The 19,536-nt window shown below is 40.6% G+C and overlaps 2 protein-coding genes and 1 long non-coding RNA gene across 3 annotated transcripts in view; 2 read left to right on the top strand and 1 right to left on the bottom strand.

The window, feature by feature from the left end:
* Nucleotides 1-4,080, bottom strand: part of LOC124286125 — a 56,146-nt gene extending 52,066 nt beyond the window's left edge. The window contains exon 1 of the mRNA XM_046722466.1: nt 3,946-4,080. Within this exon, the coding sequence (XP_046578422.1) occupies nt 3,946-4,048 (103 nt within the window). The 5' untranslated portion in view covers nt 4,049-4,080. The remainder of the gene's footprint in view (nt 1-3,945) is intronic.
* On the top strand, nt 3,059-19,367 carry LOC124286127. The gene is made up of 3 exons (XR_006900954.1): nt 3,059-3,072; nt 7,504-7,505; nt 18,771-19,367. It is a non-coding gene; the product is annotated as an uncharacterized LOC124286127 (long non-coding RNA).
* On the top strand, nt 9,543-18,156 carry LOC124286126. The gene is made up of 10 exons (XM_046722467.1): nt 9,543-9,695; nt 11,115-11,447; nt 11,829-12,143; nt 12,862-13,030; nt 13,156-13,289; nt 15,022-15,168; nt 15,489-15,566; nt 16,420-16,485; nt 17,191-17,235; nt 17,499-18,156. Exons 1-10 carry the CDS (start codon nt 9,641-9,643, stop codon nt 17,507-17,509), a joined length of 1,353 nt encoding a protein of 450 aa, XP_046578423.1. The 5' UTR covers nt 9,543-9,640; the 3' UTR covers nt 17,510-18,156.
* Nucleotides 19,368-19,536: the final 169 nt, after the last annotated feature.

Genomic DNA, 19,536 nt, shown 5'->3' with positions numbered 1-19,536 from the left:
TAAACAAGCAAAACATTGCTTTTATTTATACCTCACCAGTACATATATAATATAACAGAATACACAAGAACTGGATACACAAAAACGTCAAATTATTTCCTATCATAAGTAGTAGCAAACTGTCACTTAAGCCTTCGGCTAGGTGGATAAAACGGGAGGCAAAAGTCACCGTATACCCCGCATCATAATAGTACACAGAATGTATCTTAACGAAGACAGACAGACAGATAGACATAGTTTATTAAAGTGTCCCATGTATGTAAAAAAGATATAAAATACATATAAAATAAACACATAATGTTTTACATACATCCAGCCTTAACAGGCTTATGAGACACTGTTATCTAGAGGGTCAAAATATACATACATAACCTTAGGCAAAAATATCTTAAATCTCTCTTTCTGTAAATATAGCATCAAAACAAGCTGAAATTCAGTCATATATTTCACTAACATGGTACTGACTAGTCGATTTGAACCACTGCTTCACGGTTCACTGACTGCCGTGGATGCATGTTTTTTTCCGTGGGGTGGGTATAACTGATATATTCTGCCTGATGGTTTGCACAACACCACCCAAGCAGTGTACGACCGTGCACCCGGCATACACGGTAATTTGTTGGGTTGTAGGAAAAAAAGTCATAGGAAAAAAGTCATAAACTCAAAAAGGGTTAGTATTGATCATGTATTTATTTAACAAGTCATAACAATATTATCATCAACAGCACTACCACATTTGAACCGAACTTATAAAATTAATGTAATCATTCAAGTAAAATACATGACATCAGAAAATATCACCATAACACTTTCATCTGCAACAGCACTACATCAGTCTGTTGTCCCAGCATATTTTATTTAACCGAATGTTCCAGCCAATGGCGTGACGAGTTGGAGTCACAGTCTGACGGCCAGCGTGTCTTATATTAGCTGCTAGAAGGAAGCCATATGAGTAAAAGCATTAACTGATAATCCCATGAGTTCATTAATCGGTGTGATATCGTCAAGCTCAAAGCTATCATGTGACTTGTGACTTTTAATCCCACAATCCGTTAAGAACTAAACAGATAATACTCTGTTCATTTCTCCTGTTTTGATAAGATCCAATTGCTTACAGCGTCACACTAAAGGAATAATTAACTTGAAAGCGAAATAGTATAAACAAAGTAAATGGAGAACAGGACGTTTAAATAACAGTTGTTGTTGAATTAGTTTTTTAACAAATAACTGGAGAACATTTTTTTCATTATTGACGATAAAAGTGAAACATATAAAATATAGTATAAACAAGGTAAATAACTGGAGAACATGATGTTTCATAATAGTTATTTTTCCAATGACTTTTTTTTCCATGACTTTTTTCCGTCCACCATTTGTTCAAGGTCACGTGAATCAATCAGAGATAGACATTCTTACATGAGGTAGGGTAAATGTGCATTGTACGTGCTTAGGAACCTTGAACTTGCAGTTACATTTTATTATTTATGTACAGAGATTGGTCTAGAATAATTATTAATTCGTTTAGTCTTGAAGATTTATTGATGCAGGGACTCCATTATGTTCTTGTTGACATTGTTGGTAGCTGGAGGTGTTCCTTTTTTCACAGTTTGGAGTGAGGGAGCGAGTGAGTTTATTTTTAGGGCGCATTCAGCAATATTCCAGCTATATGGCGGTGGTCTGTAAATGATCGAGTCTGGACGAGACGACCGAGTGATCAACAGCATGAGCACCGATCTGCAGAGTTGGGTGAGTGAGTTTAGTTTTACGCCACACTCAGCAATATTCCAACTATATGGCAGCGGTCTGTAAATAATCGAGCCTGGACCAGACAATCCAGTGATCAACAGTATGAGCATCGATCTGCGCAATTGGGAACCGATGACATGTGTCAACCAAACCAGCGAGCCTGACCACCGATCCCATTAGTCGCCTCTTACGACAAGCATGGGTTACTGAAGGCACATTCTAACCCGGACCCTCAGGGGTCAGGTGACTGTTGAGATCGTTGGGACCACCATGTGTGATTATTGGTTGACGATACAGTATCACGGTAACAGGTGATAATCAAATATGAAACGCAGCAATTTTTGTTTTAGCACTATCCTTGAAAAAGCGTATGAAATTTAACAATGGCTAATCCCTTCATACCTAGTATAAAAAATCTGAAATAATAAAGAACACGCTCGGATGATGGACACAAATGACATGTGAAATTGTCTATCTTATTCTGCTGTTTTTGAAAATATCAATGTATTGCTATTTGAAAGGCAGCTGGTTATTGTGACTTGGGTGCCGTCACGTAAATTTCATTGTAACTTCAGGGTACAGTAGTCTAAAGAGCTGTTGCAGTGTAATTGTCTGTGTCTGAGTGCTGAATATCTAGTAATAGATTCTCTAATGCTTGTACTTCATGAAAAGTAATGGAATTTACCGAGCAGGAAACAATTTTTTTGCGAGTTTCCACTGGCAATTATACATTTTAACTGAGAATTGCTGTAAAACTTTTACTAGCTATTATAACGTTGAATATAACTGTATGCAATTTAAATTCACATGCGTACAGTAAGATTTGTTGTCATTTGTCTCGGGAAACAAAACACGTTACGTTGAGTAGAAGTTGTGACATGGGGCTACATTCTATTTGATTGTACAGATAGGAGGTATGTCATCATACCTTCACTGTCTCCCTCTCTTACTTACAATCCTTCCGCCACCTCAGCGACACCGCCTCTCGCCGCTCACGTCTCTTTTACACCATCCCTGCTCCATGTATCTATCTTGTTCACCTCTCGAACACATACATTCCTCTTCCTTTCCTTTACTTTTTGTCTCTCTCATTCCTCTCCATGTCTCTCTCATTCCTCTCCATGTCTCTCACCCTATTACTCTGTGGTCACATCTCCTCCCTCCATCTATTTCCCATGTCGTCTCGCCTCTCTGACCATTCATCTGTATTGTCTAACTGACAGTAATATAACCCGCTCCCATTCAGGAAGTATAAACTTGGGACCTCTGCCCTTGACGCCAGGGAAACAGACGGATACTCCATCTAGATATGCAATTATTCAAATTGTCAAATTATAAGATTTTGACAACAAAACAATTAATGTACAGGGTATCAACATATATTCCATATGCTATATTGTTTGTGTATCTTGATTTAAAACAATCATCATCATCTAGACAAGAACACTGTAGATATCCCTATCTAACTTGAGTGCATTGTTGGTAAAGGGGGGCACAAGGCTATTACAGAGACACTTGTCTTCCTCCTTCACCCCTAAGTAAGCCTCTCCCTCTAAACCTTCCTCACCCCCCTTCCCCATATATTTCCCATAACCCCCTCTTTCACTCCCCTCCATCTCTCCTTCGCTAACCTGCGCTTTCTTCACTCTCTTTCAGCCCTATACTTTCTCATTATTCTCCCTGTCTACCTTATAGCCCTATCTCCATTACTCTGTCTCTCTCTCCCCCTCTCCCCCATTCTCTCTACCTGTATGACTCTCTCCCACCCCACCCTCTCCCTCATTCTCTGTACCTCTATCACTCGCCCCTCACTCGTTTACTACCTGGGGTGGCGGGGTAGCCCAGTGGTTAAAGCGTTCGCTCGTCACGCCGAAGACCCGGGTTCGATCCCCACATGGGTACAATGTCGGAAGCCCATTTCTGGTGTCTCCCGCCGTGATATTGCTGGAATATTGCTAAAAACGGCGTAAAGCTATTTATATTAAACTCTTTCACAAAGCTATTTATATTAAACTCTTTCACAAAACTATTTATATTAAACTCTTGCACTAATACTCGTTTACACACTTTGTATACATCAGTCTCTTCCTCTATCACTCTCACTCTATCAGTCTCTCTCGTCTTTCTCTCTTCTTCTCCCACATACATATTTCAGTAATAAGTAGATGTATAGATCTGAATCTTAGGGAACGAACTCACCACAGACGTGCTGTAATTCTCCACTGAGGATCCAGGTAACTATGACGACAAAGAACTCCCGATGCCTCTTCATCTCTGACCTGCTACACCTTCCGCGGCCCATACAGAACTTGACTGAAACGTTACTGAAACAGAGGAAACCTCCATACAGAATGGCCCCACTATTTGCTGGTGCAAACACGCGTCAACGTCGTAATATCAGAGATAATTACTATATCCTGTATGTAATGACTGTCAAGTGTTAGTGATGAATTGTGAAGTGTTTGTATTGCTACAACCTCCCAACACGGAAGAGTTCCCTGGCGCCCGACTTTAGATACTTTGGGATCATATGATTGTGGTGATGTTCACAATGACAGTTCTAGTCACTGTCTCACGTTGCTTATGTAACTGTTCCCTATATCTTCAGCACTGTTGTCCCTCCAGTGTGGTGTATAGGTAGCACTGAAATGAAGCACCATCCAGCCTGCCTGTCCTTTCCAAGATCAAACAAACTCTTGAAATCCTATGAGATTAGATACAAGTGGGCTCAGCAGCATATTCATCATCGACATCATCATCGACATCATCATCGACATCATCTTCATGACCAGATCTCACGTGATGAGACTGCGCAAACCCTTCATTATTTCACATGATGAAAACTATCATAACTCCAATTTGAAATTCACAAATAAAAGTAAAGTCTGTTTTCGATGTATGTGTGTGTGTGTGTGTGTGTGTGTGGTGTGTGTGTATGGATGGATCGATGGATGGATGGATGGATCCGGTTCATTTGCTGATACTTAAGCCATTCATTCATTTGGGTGGACAATAATTATGAGATTGTTTCAATTAAACATTTCATAAGACTTTAAGAATCGGTTTGTTCGTAGGTTGCTGTAATAGTTATTCATATCAAAGTGTTTGTCTTCAATATTCGAATAATTGTTTACAGTTATCAGTCATAATAGTACTTCAACTTGGGTTCTTTTAACACAATAATGTTTCAATAACCTTTATCCAATAATGCGTCACAGCTAGCTATATGGAAGTGACTGGCAATGTATATTATCCAATCAAAATATATAGATGCAATCTGATATCATTCTCTTACCCTGACTTGACAAATGACAGGTTATAAGCGAAAGGAGGCGACTTGTGTTCGACATTATTACAAATGGTAAAGTGTTCGATATTCGTTTGAGCGTTTCAATTTCAATTATTTTACGTCCGCTTATAACGATAACCCGTCTCGTATCAACACCATACACATGTCACGGCATTATACAGTTCAACCAGAAATTATTGAGAATTTAAAGATTGTAAATTTTTTATATTTTTCACTCATTACTCACGTATTAAATGTGAATATTAGCAGAACATAACTCCAGATTCAAAGACAGGTGAACAGTTAGTATTTTCTCGAGTCACCATGGGCAGCAATGCAGGCTTCAATGCGGCGGGGCATACTCCTGATCAAAGAAGTTAGAAAGTCGTGGTCCATGCTGTCCCAATATCGGACCACCTCTTCTTTCATTTCAGCAATATTTGTCAGATTTTTCTTATTGGCACTTTCCTTCATAAGTCCCCAAACATTCTCTATTGGATTTAGGTCAGGGCTATAGCTTGGCCAATCTAATAATGTCATATTTTTGGTCCGAAACCAGGCCTGTGAGTGCTTTGAACGATGTTTTGGGTAGTTGTCGTGGGGGACAATCCAAACATTTCCATAGAACACGTGAGCAGATGGAAGTAAATGACCCTCGAGAATATCTGTGTACCGCTCACTGTTCATATTCCCTTCACTCTCACTCTATCAGTCTCTCTATTACTCTCTCTCGTCTTTCTCTCTTCTTCTCCCACATACATATTTCAGTAATAAGTAGATGTACACAGAGGGGCGTTACCCCTAACACAGATATGCCACCCCACACGTTAAATTTCGGACTGTACTTTGGGCGCTGATACAAAGGTTTTTCAGATTGTTTGGTCCAGAATTTCAGTGTATTAGGAAACAGCCACACAGAACTTTCATCTGAGAAAATCACATTGTCCCAGTTAAAATTTCTATGCTGTAAGCACCAGTTCAACCTTCGCTCCTTTTGTTCAAGTTTCATGATCGGTGATCCTCGACTTTTCTGCCAACCCATTGCATGCAGCTCAGTTCTAATTGTCTCCTTACCGACAGTTACAGTCCCTGTATGAATCATATCCAGCCTTAAGTTTTCTAAACTCCTTCGTTTGTTTTTAGAAATAAGAATACCAAGCCGCCTCCTATCACCGACAGTCAATTTCCTGGGCCTACCCGCGCCTACCTGATCCGCCTACCTGATTTGCAATATTTTTCAAAACACGATAAACAGTGGACAAAGGGATGCCTGTTCTACTTGAAATCACTTTAGCTTATCTGATGTCCTTGTATAATACTCTAAAATCAACTTCCCCTTCTCTAAATCATCCATACTGAGGATCACTGAAAATGTCGTCTGCTAGCAAGTAAACAAAGGGGGATAACTGTTCACAAACTAATGAAATGGAGGTGCGGTGGGCGAGCTGGCTAAGACGCCAGGCTAGTGATCCAGCGAGGTTGAGGTGCCGGGATCGAGCCCACCTGTGACCGGTTGTAAAAAACCTTGGAGTCAACTTTGTGTGCAGACTCTTTCAGTGTTGTCACAACCCCTAGTGTACAGTACACAACCCTGTGCACTTAAAAGAACCCACGAATCCGTTGGTATATGACCAGATGGTGGCCACATGAATACGTGCAAACACCTAGTTGCGGGTACAGCAACGTGCAGTGAACTTGGACAAAGTACTGTGACTATGTGTCCCAGTCCACCCAGCTGTGAATGGGTACCTCGTTAGGATGAGAAAGCCACAATAACTCGGTGCGCCTAGTGGCTGCAAGAGTTGTATACTCCCCAGGGAGTTGAGATTGATAATACGATGTGCCGTTGATATTGACATCCAATGATCGAGGGAAAAATACCAGCGCCTTGAGCATGGGCTAGCTGCCTGGATATGTGCGCTATATAAATATCCTATAATAAAAAAAAAGAAAAAGGAAAAAGAAAAAGAAAAAGGATTAACAGAGTTGACTCTCTTGAATGAAACCAAGCACTTGATAGCTGGTCAAGGTTGTTTATACTAGAAATCCAAATAGACATATTCCTAAAATTCTCAAGAATTTCTGGTCATACTATACGTACATGCGAGTGGACGACTTGTTTCCATTGGTCATCAAAGCTCCAGAGACGTGTGTCGTTGAGCATTGTTATCAGACCGGCATGTTGCCATGGAGAAGATCGCCCGAATTTACAACCCATGTCTTCCTCCTCTTCAGCCTCTTCCATTTCCTTACCGTGACGGATTTCAGTATGTTCAAAATATGTTCAATCATGCTTCAGTGTTGTTAGGACAATGCAGAATATAGCACCAAACACAATATATACGTAGGGCCAGGAACAGAACCTGGTACCAGGAACAATGTAGAACCAGTGTAATACCAAGAACAGTACATGGAGTACAGAAAATAGAGGTAGGACGAGGTTCATAAACCAGTTCCAGCAACACAAGCAGTACACATAGCACCAGGTACAGAAAGTAGTACGAGGTACAAAATGTAGTACCAGGAACGATGTAGAACTAACGCAACATCAGGAACAGTACATACCGTACCAGGAACGAGAGTATTACAAGAAACAGATAGTAGGAGGATTTACAGAAGGCAGTTACAGAAACAAAAAGTAGTACCAAGAACAGAACGTAGTACAAGGAACACATGGTAGAACAAGGAACAGAAAGTAGTGCCAGGAACAGAAAGTAAGAACACTAACAGAAAGTAGCAGAAGGAACAAAAAGTAGTACCAGGAACATAAAAAAGTACGAAGAACAGAACATAGTACAAGGAACAGACGGTAGAAACAGGAACAGAAAGCAATGTAAGGAACAAAATCATTACGAAGAACGGAACGTTGTATCAGGAAAAGAAAGTAGTACAAGGAACAGAAGTTAGTACCACAAGGAACAAAAAGTAGTACAAGGAACAGAAGTTAGTACAAGGAACAGAAGTTAGTACAAGGAACAGAAAGAAGTACCAGAAACAGAAAGTAGTACCAGGAACAGAAAGTAGTACAAGGAACAGAAAGTAGTACAAGGAACAGAAAGTAGTACCAGGAACAGAAAGAAGTACCAGGAACAGAAAGTAGTACAAGGAACAGAAAGTAGTACAAGGAACAAGGAATTACAAGGAACAGAAGTTAGTACAAAGGAACAGAAAAGTAACAAGGAACAGAAAGTAGTACAAAGGAACAGAAGTTAGTAGGAAAGGAACAGAAGTAGTACAAGGAACAGAAAGAAGTACCAGGAACAGAAAGTAGTACAAGGAACAGAAAGTAGTACAAGGAACAGAAAGTAGTACAAGGAACAGAAAGTAGTACAAGGAACAGAAAGTAGTACAAGGAACAGAAAGTAGTACAAGGAACAGAAAGTAGTACAAGGAACAGAAAGAACTACAAAGTAGTACAAGGAACAGAAAGTAGTACAAGGAACAGAAGGTAGTACAAGGAACAGAAAGTAGTACAAGGAACAGAAAGAACTACAAAGTAGTACAAGGAACAGAAAGTAGTGCAAGGAACAGAAAGAAGTACAAGGAACAGAAAGTAGTACAAGGACCAGAAAGTAGTACAAGGAACAGAAAGTAGTACAAGGAACAGAAAGTAGTGCAAGGAACAGAAAGTAGTACAAGGAACAGAAGGTAGTACAAGGAACAGAAAGTAGTACAAGGAAGAGAAAGAAGTACCAGGAACAGAAAGTAGTACCAGGAACAGAAAGTAGTACAAGGAACAGAAAGAAGTACAAGGAACAGAAAAAAGTACAAGGAACAGAAAGTAGTACAAGGAACAGAAAGAAGTACAAGGAACAGAAAGAAGTACAAAGTAGTACAAGGAACAGAAAGTAGTACAAGGAACAGAAAGTAGTACAAGGAACAGAAAGTAGTACAAGGAACAGAAAGTAGTGCAAGGAACAGAAAGTAGTGCAAGGAACAGAAAGAAGTACCAGAAACAGAAAGTAGTACAAGGAACAGAAAAAATACAAGGAACAGAAAGAAGTACAAAGAAGTACAAGGAACAGAAAGAAGTACAAGGAACAGAAAGTGGCACAAGGAACAGAAAGTAGTACAAGGAACAGAAAGTATTCCCAGGGACAGAAACTAGTACCGAGAACAGAAAGTAGTACCAGCAACAGAAAGTAGTACAAGGAGCTGAAAGTAGTTTCAGGAACTGAGAGCAGTTCCAGGAAGAGAAAGTTGTACCGGAAGAGAAAGTTGTACCAGAAACAGAAAGCAGCACCAGTTACAAAACGCTGTGCTGGGAAAAGAAAATATGAGAAACAACTGAACCTAGTTTCAGAAAGTAGTACAAGGACCAGAAAGTAGTACCAAGAACAGAAAGTCGTACCAAGAACAGAAAGTCGTACCAGGAACAGAAAGTAGTACCAGGAACAGAAAGTGGTGTAGAGTTTAGGTCCAGGCACAGAAAATACTCCCAGAAACCGAGCAGATTCAAATTCACCTCAGATGATAACGGAAACTTCAGTCAAGTGATCCCCGGAAGATACCGTATCAGGAAAGTGCACACTAGGATGTATATTATATTTAGCTAACGGTGATGTTTAGGCTGTCTCGCCAGCTGCCTGATGTGTACAGTAAAAAATGAAGGCGGTGACTGTTGTCTTCTACTTCTGGGTAGTCCACACAATGTATCAAGGTTTGCTATTTCATTATTTACTCAAACAGAATGTTTATTTTGTCAGTTTCCGTATACTGCCTGTAGTTTAGGACGCCCACTTTAGGATTACACTCATCCCGTTCTCTCTGTACGTGATATGATGTCCCGTACAGTAGTACCGCCATTTAGGAATCGGTGCTGGCAATGGTGATACTTGGAAAACAGAGTTGCATATCTTGGTCAAGGCAGGATCCAACGATTGTGGATTCGAATCCCATGTCGCTCCTGATCAATGGTTGGCACCATTATCCGTTTTCGTGGGTTTCATTAAAACTGTGCCCATTTACGAACAGCGTGACATACATGACCGTTAGTTAACATTGCTGAATATGTGTCAACGTTATTAAGACTGTTTCTACTTCCTGGTTGCCTGTTGTGCGACTGTAGAGTGGTATTGCACTATAAATAGCCCAGGGGCCCTTCATTTGTCAAATCTTTATTTATTCTATTATGCTTTAGTAATATAGGTTGTTACATATTTTCGTGAGTGAAATTCCAATAGCGCTGACTTCATTCGTAAAAGTATACGCTGGAAATCAACCTCGGGACAAAATACCAACTTAGATACACAACAGCCTGTTTGACTCAGCAAAGTCACATATTCGGGTCTCTTAGTAACTTTCTGATCACTCACTCTCATACTTTCTTGCTTTCTCATTGTTTAATTCCGACGCTCATTCATTTACTTTCCAGGTCACTCACATACATTTCTTAGTTTCAGGCCTTCGCTCGCCTACTCCCTCAACTTCCACGATAGCAGATATACCTCACTAGCTTACGTTCTGACTGGATTCGTTTGTTCTCTTTATTGAGTTCCTCACTGTTAGATTCAATCAGATTCTCTCGTCTGTCCACTTTCCGACTCTCTCATTATTTTCTGGCTTAACATTTACCTATCTGACTTCCACTTACTGATTCTCTCACTTTCTGAACCCCGTTCACGGCTTGATTCTCAGTTTCTGATTCACTCACTCACTCACTATCTAACTTTCACTTCCTGATTCTCTTATCAGAATCTTATTTTCTCATGCACCCACTTAATCCCATCCTGCAAAAAAAATATTCTCATTAACTCACTCGTAATCCGACTCACTTTTTGAGTTTGGTCTCTCAAATTTGTTCACTTCCATCAGCCCATTTCTGACTGACGACTTGCAGGACTACATTCTTACTATCTTCTGGATTAGCACACATCTCCATCACATATTCACATCGCCACATTACAAGGATATCGCGACGCACATCCGCGTTCGACATCCGCTCTGATGTTAGATAACGAGGTTCTGGCGTCTCTCCGCCTTGAGATGACCGGGACCTAGGAAAAAACGCGTGTGAACCCATACTTCCTCACACTCACCAAACATAACATATCACTGACACACGTCTGTCATGTTTCAGGGTTTGCAAAGCCTGTACTGTATACCACGTCAGATCCTGCCGTCATCGGACGTCCATTCACGTTCGTCTGTACATGGAGTGAAATCGAGGCGAGTCGCCCGAACGCAACACATGTGACATGGGTCAGAGACATTGACAATAGAACAAGAACGGATATTAAAACGTGCACAGATGAGACACTGATTGATGTTGGACATAATATGACTGTCGGGTATGGGTACCTGTACCAGAGTCTGACTGTCTGGAACATCGCATCCAATGACACTTGGTACTGCAAGAAAGGGAACCTATATAGTAACGGCTCAACAGTTACAGCACTAACAGAAGACAAATGTGAGTAATGGTTCTGTTATAACAATCGATTTTGTCCACTTGGTGTTTGCGTCACAGTGAGTGAGTGAGTATGATTTTACGCCGCTTTTAGCAATATTCCAGCAATATCAGGCGTCATGTGGGGAATCGAACCCGTGCCTTCAGCATGACGAGCGGACACTTTGACCACTAGGCCACCCCACGGCCAACGTCAACGTCAGACAACAGTATCAATACGGCTTGTGTTGTTTGTGTCACAGCCAGCCAGCTATATCATGACGGCCTGTGATGTTGTGCTACATATATCATAAGTTTATAGACGTCAATTATGGAAGCACCTGGATGCAGGACACACTAGTGCTCATGGAACCCCTGAATTAAGAGATTCTGATTACTTTTCAGTTTTCATGTCTACCGATCAACCAGTAACTGGCGTGGGATCGACCTTCACCTTAGCCTGTTCATCAAATAGATACAATCTGTCCTTAACTTCCTGGTACTTGGATGGTAAACTGTGCTTTACACTCGGAGAGTCATGTAAGATAGACTTACAAACTCATTGTACCAAACTAACCCAGAATCTGACTGAGAATTGCACTCGTCAGTACCACGCGGTCACGTTTTACAACACTTCAGTCTCCAACCACAACACACTGTGGAGCTGCAAAATCGCAGGAACGCACAGCAACTCAGTAAGAGTTATCGTTCTTGATACAGGTTCGTATGTTTTACGGCAGGTATTAGCCAATACAGTAACAGACATAAAGTCGGTACAAGAACAGGAGTGCAACCCTTACAGATGTATACGCATTATTATCTTACCTTAGACATAAATGTCGCTTTCTGATTGGCTGAGCGCTCTTCTATTATTTTCAATGTACCCCACTGTCAATGGCAACTCATTTGGTACTTCGTGGTAGTAATTCTTTATCTTGAATAACATTGAATCACGTATGATGTACGGAAATTCCCGATGTTTTGCGAATGCAAATCGATGGAAGGGAGATAACTCTAAATCTATTTTTCTTGTCAGCAAAATCTAGTGATGGCTACAAAAAGATTTATACCCGTGGTTCAAACAATTCAAAATTAACAGTAAGGTGTTCCCTTCGGGCTCGGGGAACATAAACAAACATCGAGGGTACATCAACCCATGTCCCCCTCGAGACCAGTGAACAACTTATATTATAACACGCCTGCACACACACACACACACACACACACAGAGAGAGAGAGAGAGTTATTACAATAGCAGAAAACAATGCATAATTCCAGATAAGAACAGTTTTCCTCAAATATGCAGATACAAATATGTTTTGTGACCTAATATTTTGAGAATAGGCGACTTGAAATCATTGAAATTTTCGTGTAATATGAAATACATTTATGTCTGTATTAGATCGCTTCGCCTAACATCGTTAGAGTAATGTTACAGATTTCAGGAGGAACGTGACAATATCAGGCGAAAAGGAGACCGGAAGTGACTTCTCTGGCAACTTTACCCTCACCTGCAGCGGAGGATGTCAGGAGAGAGACAACTTCACCTGGACTGTTGTCAGTGTTCCAAGTGTAGATCAGAGCACGTCTATCATGGAGTATGACAGGTAATTGCTACTGATGACACTACGGTAGGTGAAATATCTATACTATGAGCACCAACATCCTAAGTACAAAGGTCTTCAGTGATCTACAATGCTCTGCTTTATTAACATTGTCATACGTATTCCAGGTGTAACGGACTGTGCCATCAAAACATAACGCTGTACGCTGATGACCTCATACAAGACATACACGTGACCTGCTCGGTGTCGGACAACAGTGGAAGGGGGAGCACATACGTCTACAGGTTTTCTGGAGAGTCGTGTAAGTGCTGTATATTTTGTAAACCAACGTTGGTTTTCTCTATAGATGTATTTTTATCGCATACAGATGATTCAGAAAACTATGAACAGATTCGCTGTTTCATGCTATATCAGCTGCTTGAGGAATATTAGGATCAATTATTATCATCATAGAATGTTATTTACTTGACAGGCGAATGCTTACAGGAGAAAAACGAGAATAAGATGAAATACATTACGTAACAGTACTAAGTATGAATACATGAATATATTTCGTGTCTAAAACATCAGCATGAATAACTAATATAAATATATATGGCAAAGTATGATCAATCTCGCATATCCTGCAGTGCCATTTGGCACATGGCGGAAAAGGTTTAATCAAGGGTATGGAAGTTCTTCATTAGTTTGCATAAAACACTTGAAGATCCGGATAAGAATAAGTGTCAAGCAACCCATGCTTAAGGAAAGAGGCGAATAACAGGATCGGGTGGTCAGGCTCGCTGAGTTAGTTAACACATGTCATTGGATCCCAGTTGCGCTGATCGATGCTTATGTTGTTGATTATTGGATTATCTGGTCCAGACTCGATTATTTACAAACCGCAGGAATATTCTGGTACGGCTTTAACTAACAAACAAACAAATAATTTGTATAAACTGTATGATGAGCTTGTTGGTTACCACGGCCAGAACAACAAGAAACGGGCGTATACAAATGAAGAGTGATTACGAAGTGTAGCACGCCATCAGCAAAGGATTTTACTTGTGCTTCAGCTCTTTGACGTGCTACGTATTTCAACCCGAACACTGTATTGACATTGACTGACCTCAGCCTCGTCACGTGTGGCGTTACAGTGGCAGATGTACATGATGTATGGTTTCAACGTCGACACGTGGACCAGAGACGAGCTACGACCTTTCTAGAACAAAGGAATCATCCAGTCCTGTGAATGGACGTCTTAGCGACATGCTTTATATTAACCTCTAAACCGGTGTAGCCGCAATAGAAGACTACTGAAGACGACTAAGTCCTATTGTTTAGCTACCAAGTGACGTCACAGCAGAATTGAACTAATTCCGATTTGACGCCTGTCAAACTCCTTGACGTGGACTAGTGACGACATAGCTAAAATCTGCGAGAAACCGGTGTCATCTGTGTCTCTTAAAGCAAAACTCTGAGCGATAACGTCGACAAGAAGCACTAGTGCCCATGATGCCATCTTGTACATTTAATTTTTATATATTCTGGTTGAAATATATAGAGAATCTCACCCTAGTGTCTTCTGATATCAATTATATCAACACGAGTTGATAAAGTTACAAATATCCGAGGCTTGCCGAGGATATTTTTACTTTGACCAATGAATGTTGATATATTTGATATCAGAAGACACGAGGGTGAGATTCTATTTATCATCCAAAATCACTCTTCATTAATTTTCAATGAAAAATGTACATCTCCGAACATGGAACTGCCATTAGACTTGCAGTGCAGCGATGTCATAGCATTGTGACGTCATCAAGTACATGACGTCATAGCATTGTCAGGGCATTGTACAAAATCTACTGTCAAAACGATATCTCCTAGGAGATATCGTTTGATCTCCTCACACAAGCGATATTTCCTGTGGAACACAGTTTTGGATGATATACTGTAAATATCACCTGTACAGAATAAATTATACAACAGTCGCTTGACAAGCACGTGATTAGTTCAATCAGTGTTTAGTGAGTTTATCTTTTTCCACACAGCAACTGTCTCAAATACGTTGGTTACACAAGAAGCGAAGTCCTGGCATATATATGTTGGCGTAGCTGTTGGAGGTGTCGCTATCTGCGCTGTTGTGGTCGCCACTGTTGCATTCGTGCGCAAAAGACGCGTGCCACAAAGTTCCTCAGGTACGAGTATCTGCAGTTAATGTTATTCTCATTGTAATGTCCGGCTTCCATTGTTGTGATGATGATGATGATGATGATAATGGTGATGATTATGATGATGATTATGATGATGCTGGTGGTGTTGGTGGTGGTGATGACGACGACGACGACGACGATGATGATGATGGTGATGATTATGACGATGACGATGATGATGATGATGATGGTGGTGGTGGTGGTGGTGGTAGTTGTGATGACGACGACGACGATGATGATGATGACGAGGATGATGATGATGTTATGATAATGACACTGACCGAACGTATTTTCTCTTCCTCTAGTCCTACAGATGAGGAACGTATTGTACGAGCCGGGAGAACCGTACTTGCAGAAATCAGCAGGCAATACAACAAAAGCAGGTAGACATACATTGCAGAACATCACTCACACATGCACAAATTGATCTGCTTGATCCTGCAGAACACCACGCGTAGAGACATTCGCTTAGATGACAAGATGACAGTGTCTTGCAGAGTCTCTTACATGACAGTGTCTTGCAGAACACCAGACATAGAGAAACTCAAGAAGACACAGACACTCGCTCAGTGCGACTGTCTCACAGAACTCTACATTTTTAGACTCTACTTAGATGGTACAAATGCTTCAGGTGATCACAAAACACCGAGACCTTATTGAGATCGCATTAATGAATACATTTGACCCCACTAAATGTATCGCAGTAAATTGCATTATTTTAAGATATTCCGTCACGTGTTTCATTTAACTGGCATTTTACGATAATCTGTATTCGCGAAAGACAAGTAATAAAGGAAAGGCCATCTCACAATTTAACCCGTAAACTGCAAATGTCAAAACACCTATATCGTCCCCATTAAAACATCTCAATTTGTAATCTTGCTTTCCAAGTGACGCTTTGATGGAAGAATATGGGAAAGATCACCATGGTCTCTACAATGATCTGTATTACTTTAAGTCTTTGTATTGTGCCGAGGGGGAGGTGGAGTAGCCTAGTGGTTAAAGCGTCCGTTGGTCACGCTGAAGACCCGGGTTCGATTTCCTCATGGGTACATTGTGTAAAGCCCATTTATGGCGTCCCCCGCCGTGATATTGCTGGAATATTGCTAAAAGCGGCGTAAAATAACATACTCACTCACTAATTATCTAGTCTCCGTGACCTTCCTGCATGTCCGGGGTACCCAATGTGCACATCCTCGGAATCTGGTTTCCAATGTTACACCTGCTGTGTTTCAGTGATGGAGGACAACTTGCTGTATGAGAGGACAAGTGACACAGTGACCCAAGCCACAGACAAAATAGGTGAGTAACATATACTCATGGAAACAAATAAGGAAACACATGAAAGTACAAGTGTGCCTTTATTCTTTCCAGGTTTCGTCGCAAGATATATATTGCACTGTGGGTGAAATTCTGGAAATAAATAAAGAAACACTTGTACTTTCATGTGTTCCCTTATTTTTTTCCATGAGTATACACGTATAGTTATTTCTTCTACGACTTATGAACATAAATAGTGATATCAACATGCTATGACATCATATTATCTGGTTAATGGTGTATCACATTTTATGACATCATATTATCTGGTTAATGGTGTATCATATTTTAGTTATGTTTCGTCGAAATCTGGTACATCATGTACACGTAGGTAGTTTCGGTAAGGGTGGGTACACATCACCCAATACTAATCGGGGATTTGTTTAATACATATAATGCAAGGTCCATAGACTCAATAAGTCTGGACGTTCCTGGTTATGTTGGACCTTAGGTCAACGGTACGTCTGTTCCACACCGTCGCCACGTAGTTCTAGATGCAGCGTTTTTCTGTTTGATCTTCATTTTAGACGTTGGTGAGTAATAAGAAAGTAAGATACTTTATGGATACCAACTTCTTTATTATATATGATGAGACGCTACGGTATAAGAATCTTTCTTACCAGCGTTTATCAACAAACAAACACTTACTAAATCAATTGATCTATCTTTCTTCTTTTTTTCCTTCAGTCATGGAGGAAAATGTGCTTTACGAGATGGAGGACAACAATTTGGGTAAAACAATTTTTAATGATTTATACAGCAACTGCACTCTCTCACGTCAGCATTACCTGTGATATGTAATATACAAACACAAGTACAGGTGAGGTGAGGTGAAATTGGGTTTAACGTCGTGCTTGAGAATATTTCGCTCATATGACGAAACACAAGTACAGTCTTGTGTGAGCATAGAACATGTGATACTTAAAGAACATGCAATCGTTTTACTTTCAGGTGGATGTTTGCTGTGGAAACTAACATAAAGGTTTCTTTTTCAGGAAAAAAATGAAGAGGTTACAGAACAACGAGTAACTATCGTCAACGTGTTAGATGAAGAATGATGCCATTTTGTTATGGATATACAACTTGTTTATTCGGTATAGGCGACGTTTCGACATAGATTCTAATGGCGTTGTCATGCAAGCAGTGATAATACAGAATCTATGTCGAAACAACTGTAAAGTTGTATATCCATAAAAAATGTCCTCATGTCATCTCCGCAGCCTCTAGACGAACAATGATTACCTAACGTCATCAGAAAACAGGCAACAACATCTGGCGTCTTTTAGTCAGCGTGTTTTAGTGTTAGTGTGTCTGATTTGCCAATGATGGAGGAGCAACTACGTAAAATAATAACCCACGTGTCTCACTTGTTTAGATTTGTAAGCTGAAATGAGATGACATGGGGTTTACCGACGCGCGTACAACTACTGGGGTGTGTGGTTATGGGGCTAACCAAATGATATACGCTCTTCCACCTATACTAAGCTGACTGGTCTGTTTTATTCCCTTATTCCACCCCCAGGCGGGGCAACAACAAGTATCTTAAGATACAGTCAAATCCCGATGAGTTGAATGCCGGTGTCTCGAATATTATGCTTAACTCGAAGTACCTGTCGGTCACGACCATTCCCTGTTATAGTTGTCATCATTTGAATACCGGCTACACGAATTCGTCTCATAAGTACACACGATGACTCGAGAAGGAAATTTGGTCCCATGAGATTCAAACAACAGCAATCTTGTATACATAAGCCGAAGTCAGTCAATGAGAAGTTGATTGGTGTAGCAAACTGATCCAATTAACAAACCAGCGCGGCTCACACCTTTCCGACATTGACGAGTGAGTTCAAAAGGCAGATTAGTGATTTTACGGAAATCACTGTCTGTGCTAATCAGACTAGAACTGATAAGGTGCCCCTATTAGTGATATGGAAATCATTAGATAAACAAATGCTTGGGCGGAGGAATTAGGGCTGAATCGTCTTTTTTTCTACCCCATAGACATACCTATGTCTCGAATACATCGATAAGTCGAATTTATTACTTGGTCCCCAGCGATTCGACTCATCGGGATTTGACTGTATTTGAGCCTGACACGCTGACTGGGTAATCGAACCACTGCGCTTTGCCTCATCGGGCAGGCGGTCAGTCCACTGGACGAGGAAGACGTGCCTGTAGACGTCGGCATGTCGTATTGACCATACATGTTGGAGGTCAAAGGTCAAATTTGTTTGATCCGTTAATGTAGTGGAGACATCCTTTATAAGCTGAACTTTTGATCAATGTACATCAGTGCATAGACACAAGTGGGGTATCCTCCAAGAGCGTAGGGGGGTGGTGGGGTAGTCTAGTGGTTAAAGCGTTGGCTCGTCACGCCGAAGACCCGGGTTCGAATCCCCACAAGGGGAAAATGAGTGAAGCCCATGTCTGGTGTCCCCCGCCGTGATATTGCTTGAATATTGCTAAAGCGGCGTAAAACCAAACTCAGTCAGTCAGTCAGTCCAAGAGCGTAGGCTTCGTATATACATTTCAACCAAAAGACATTTTGATCAAGTTTGTGGTTGTGGTGTGTAGGTGATCAAGATTTTGTGTATATTGTTGATTTCAGTGTTGTTATCAGTTACCCATATGAGAAGTTGTCAAGGGTTTTATTGAATATTGCTTTATAAATATATAATGAATATTAACAATTCATCAGCTTTCATATTGAGTGATACAAACATCGCTCATTCTCTCTAATACCACAGAATATTTGACTTGACGATTTTGTGTTTTATGTGTTAGAATGTGCATTATGACATTGTGAAATTTAAATCTATTAACGCCGATTAAAAGCTTAAAATCATTAAAATCATTAAACGTGACGTTTCTTGTTTTGTTTGGTTATTTAACGCCGCAATATTCCAGCTATATGGCAGCAGTCTGTGACTAATCGGGTCTGGACCACACAATCCTGTGATAACATCGTGAGCTTCGATGTACGCTTTTGGGTCACGATGACATGTTTTGTTCCGATTAAACAAACCGCTGTAT

The sequence above is a fragment of the Haliotis rubra genome, unplaced genomic scaffold, assembly GCF_003918875.1.
Source record: "Haliotis rubra isolate DU_JTF1 unplaced genomic scaffold, ASM391887v1 Scf376, whole genome shotgun sequence".
NCBI lineage: Eukaryota > Metazoa > Mollusca > Gastropoda > Lepetellida > Haliotidae > Haliotis > Haliotis rubra.
This window is presented reverse-complemented; position numbering and strand designations above follow the sequence as displayed.

Bases quoted from the DNA above. Each gene is read 5' to 3' on its own strand.
- LOC124286126 (XM_046722467.1), top strand. From the start codon at position 9,641: ATGAAGGCGGTGACTGTTGTCTTCTACTTCTGGGTAGTCCACACAATG. The intron at 13,031-13,155 runs GTAATTGCTACT...TACGTATTCCAG, and splicing joins TCTATCATGGAGTATGACAG to GTGTAACGGACTGTGCCATC. The intron at 15,567-16,419 runs GTAGACATACAT...GCTGTGTTTCAG, and splicing joins AGGCAATACAACAAAAGCAG to TGATGGAGGACAACTTGCTG.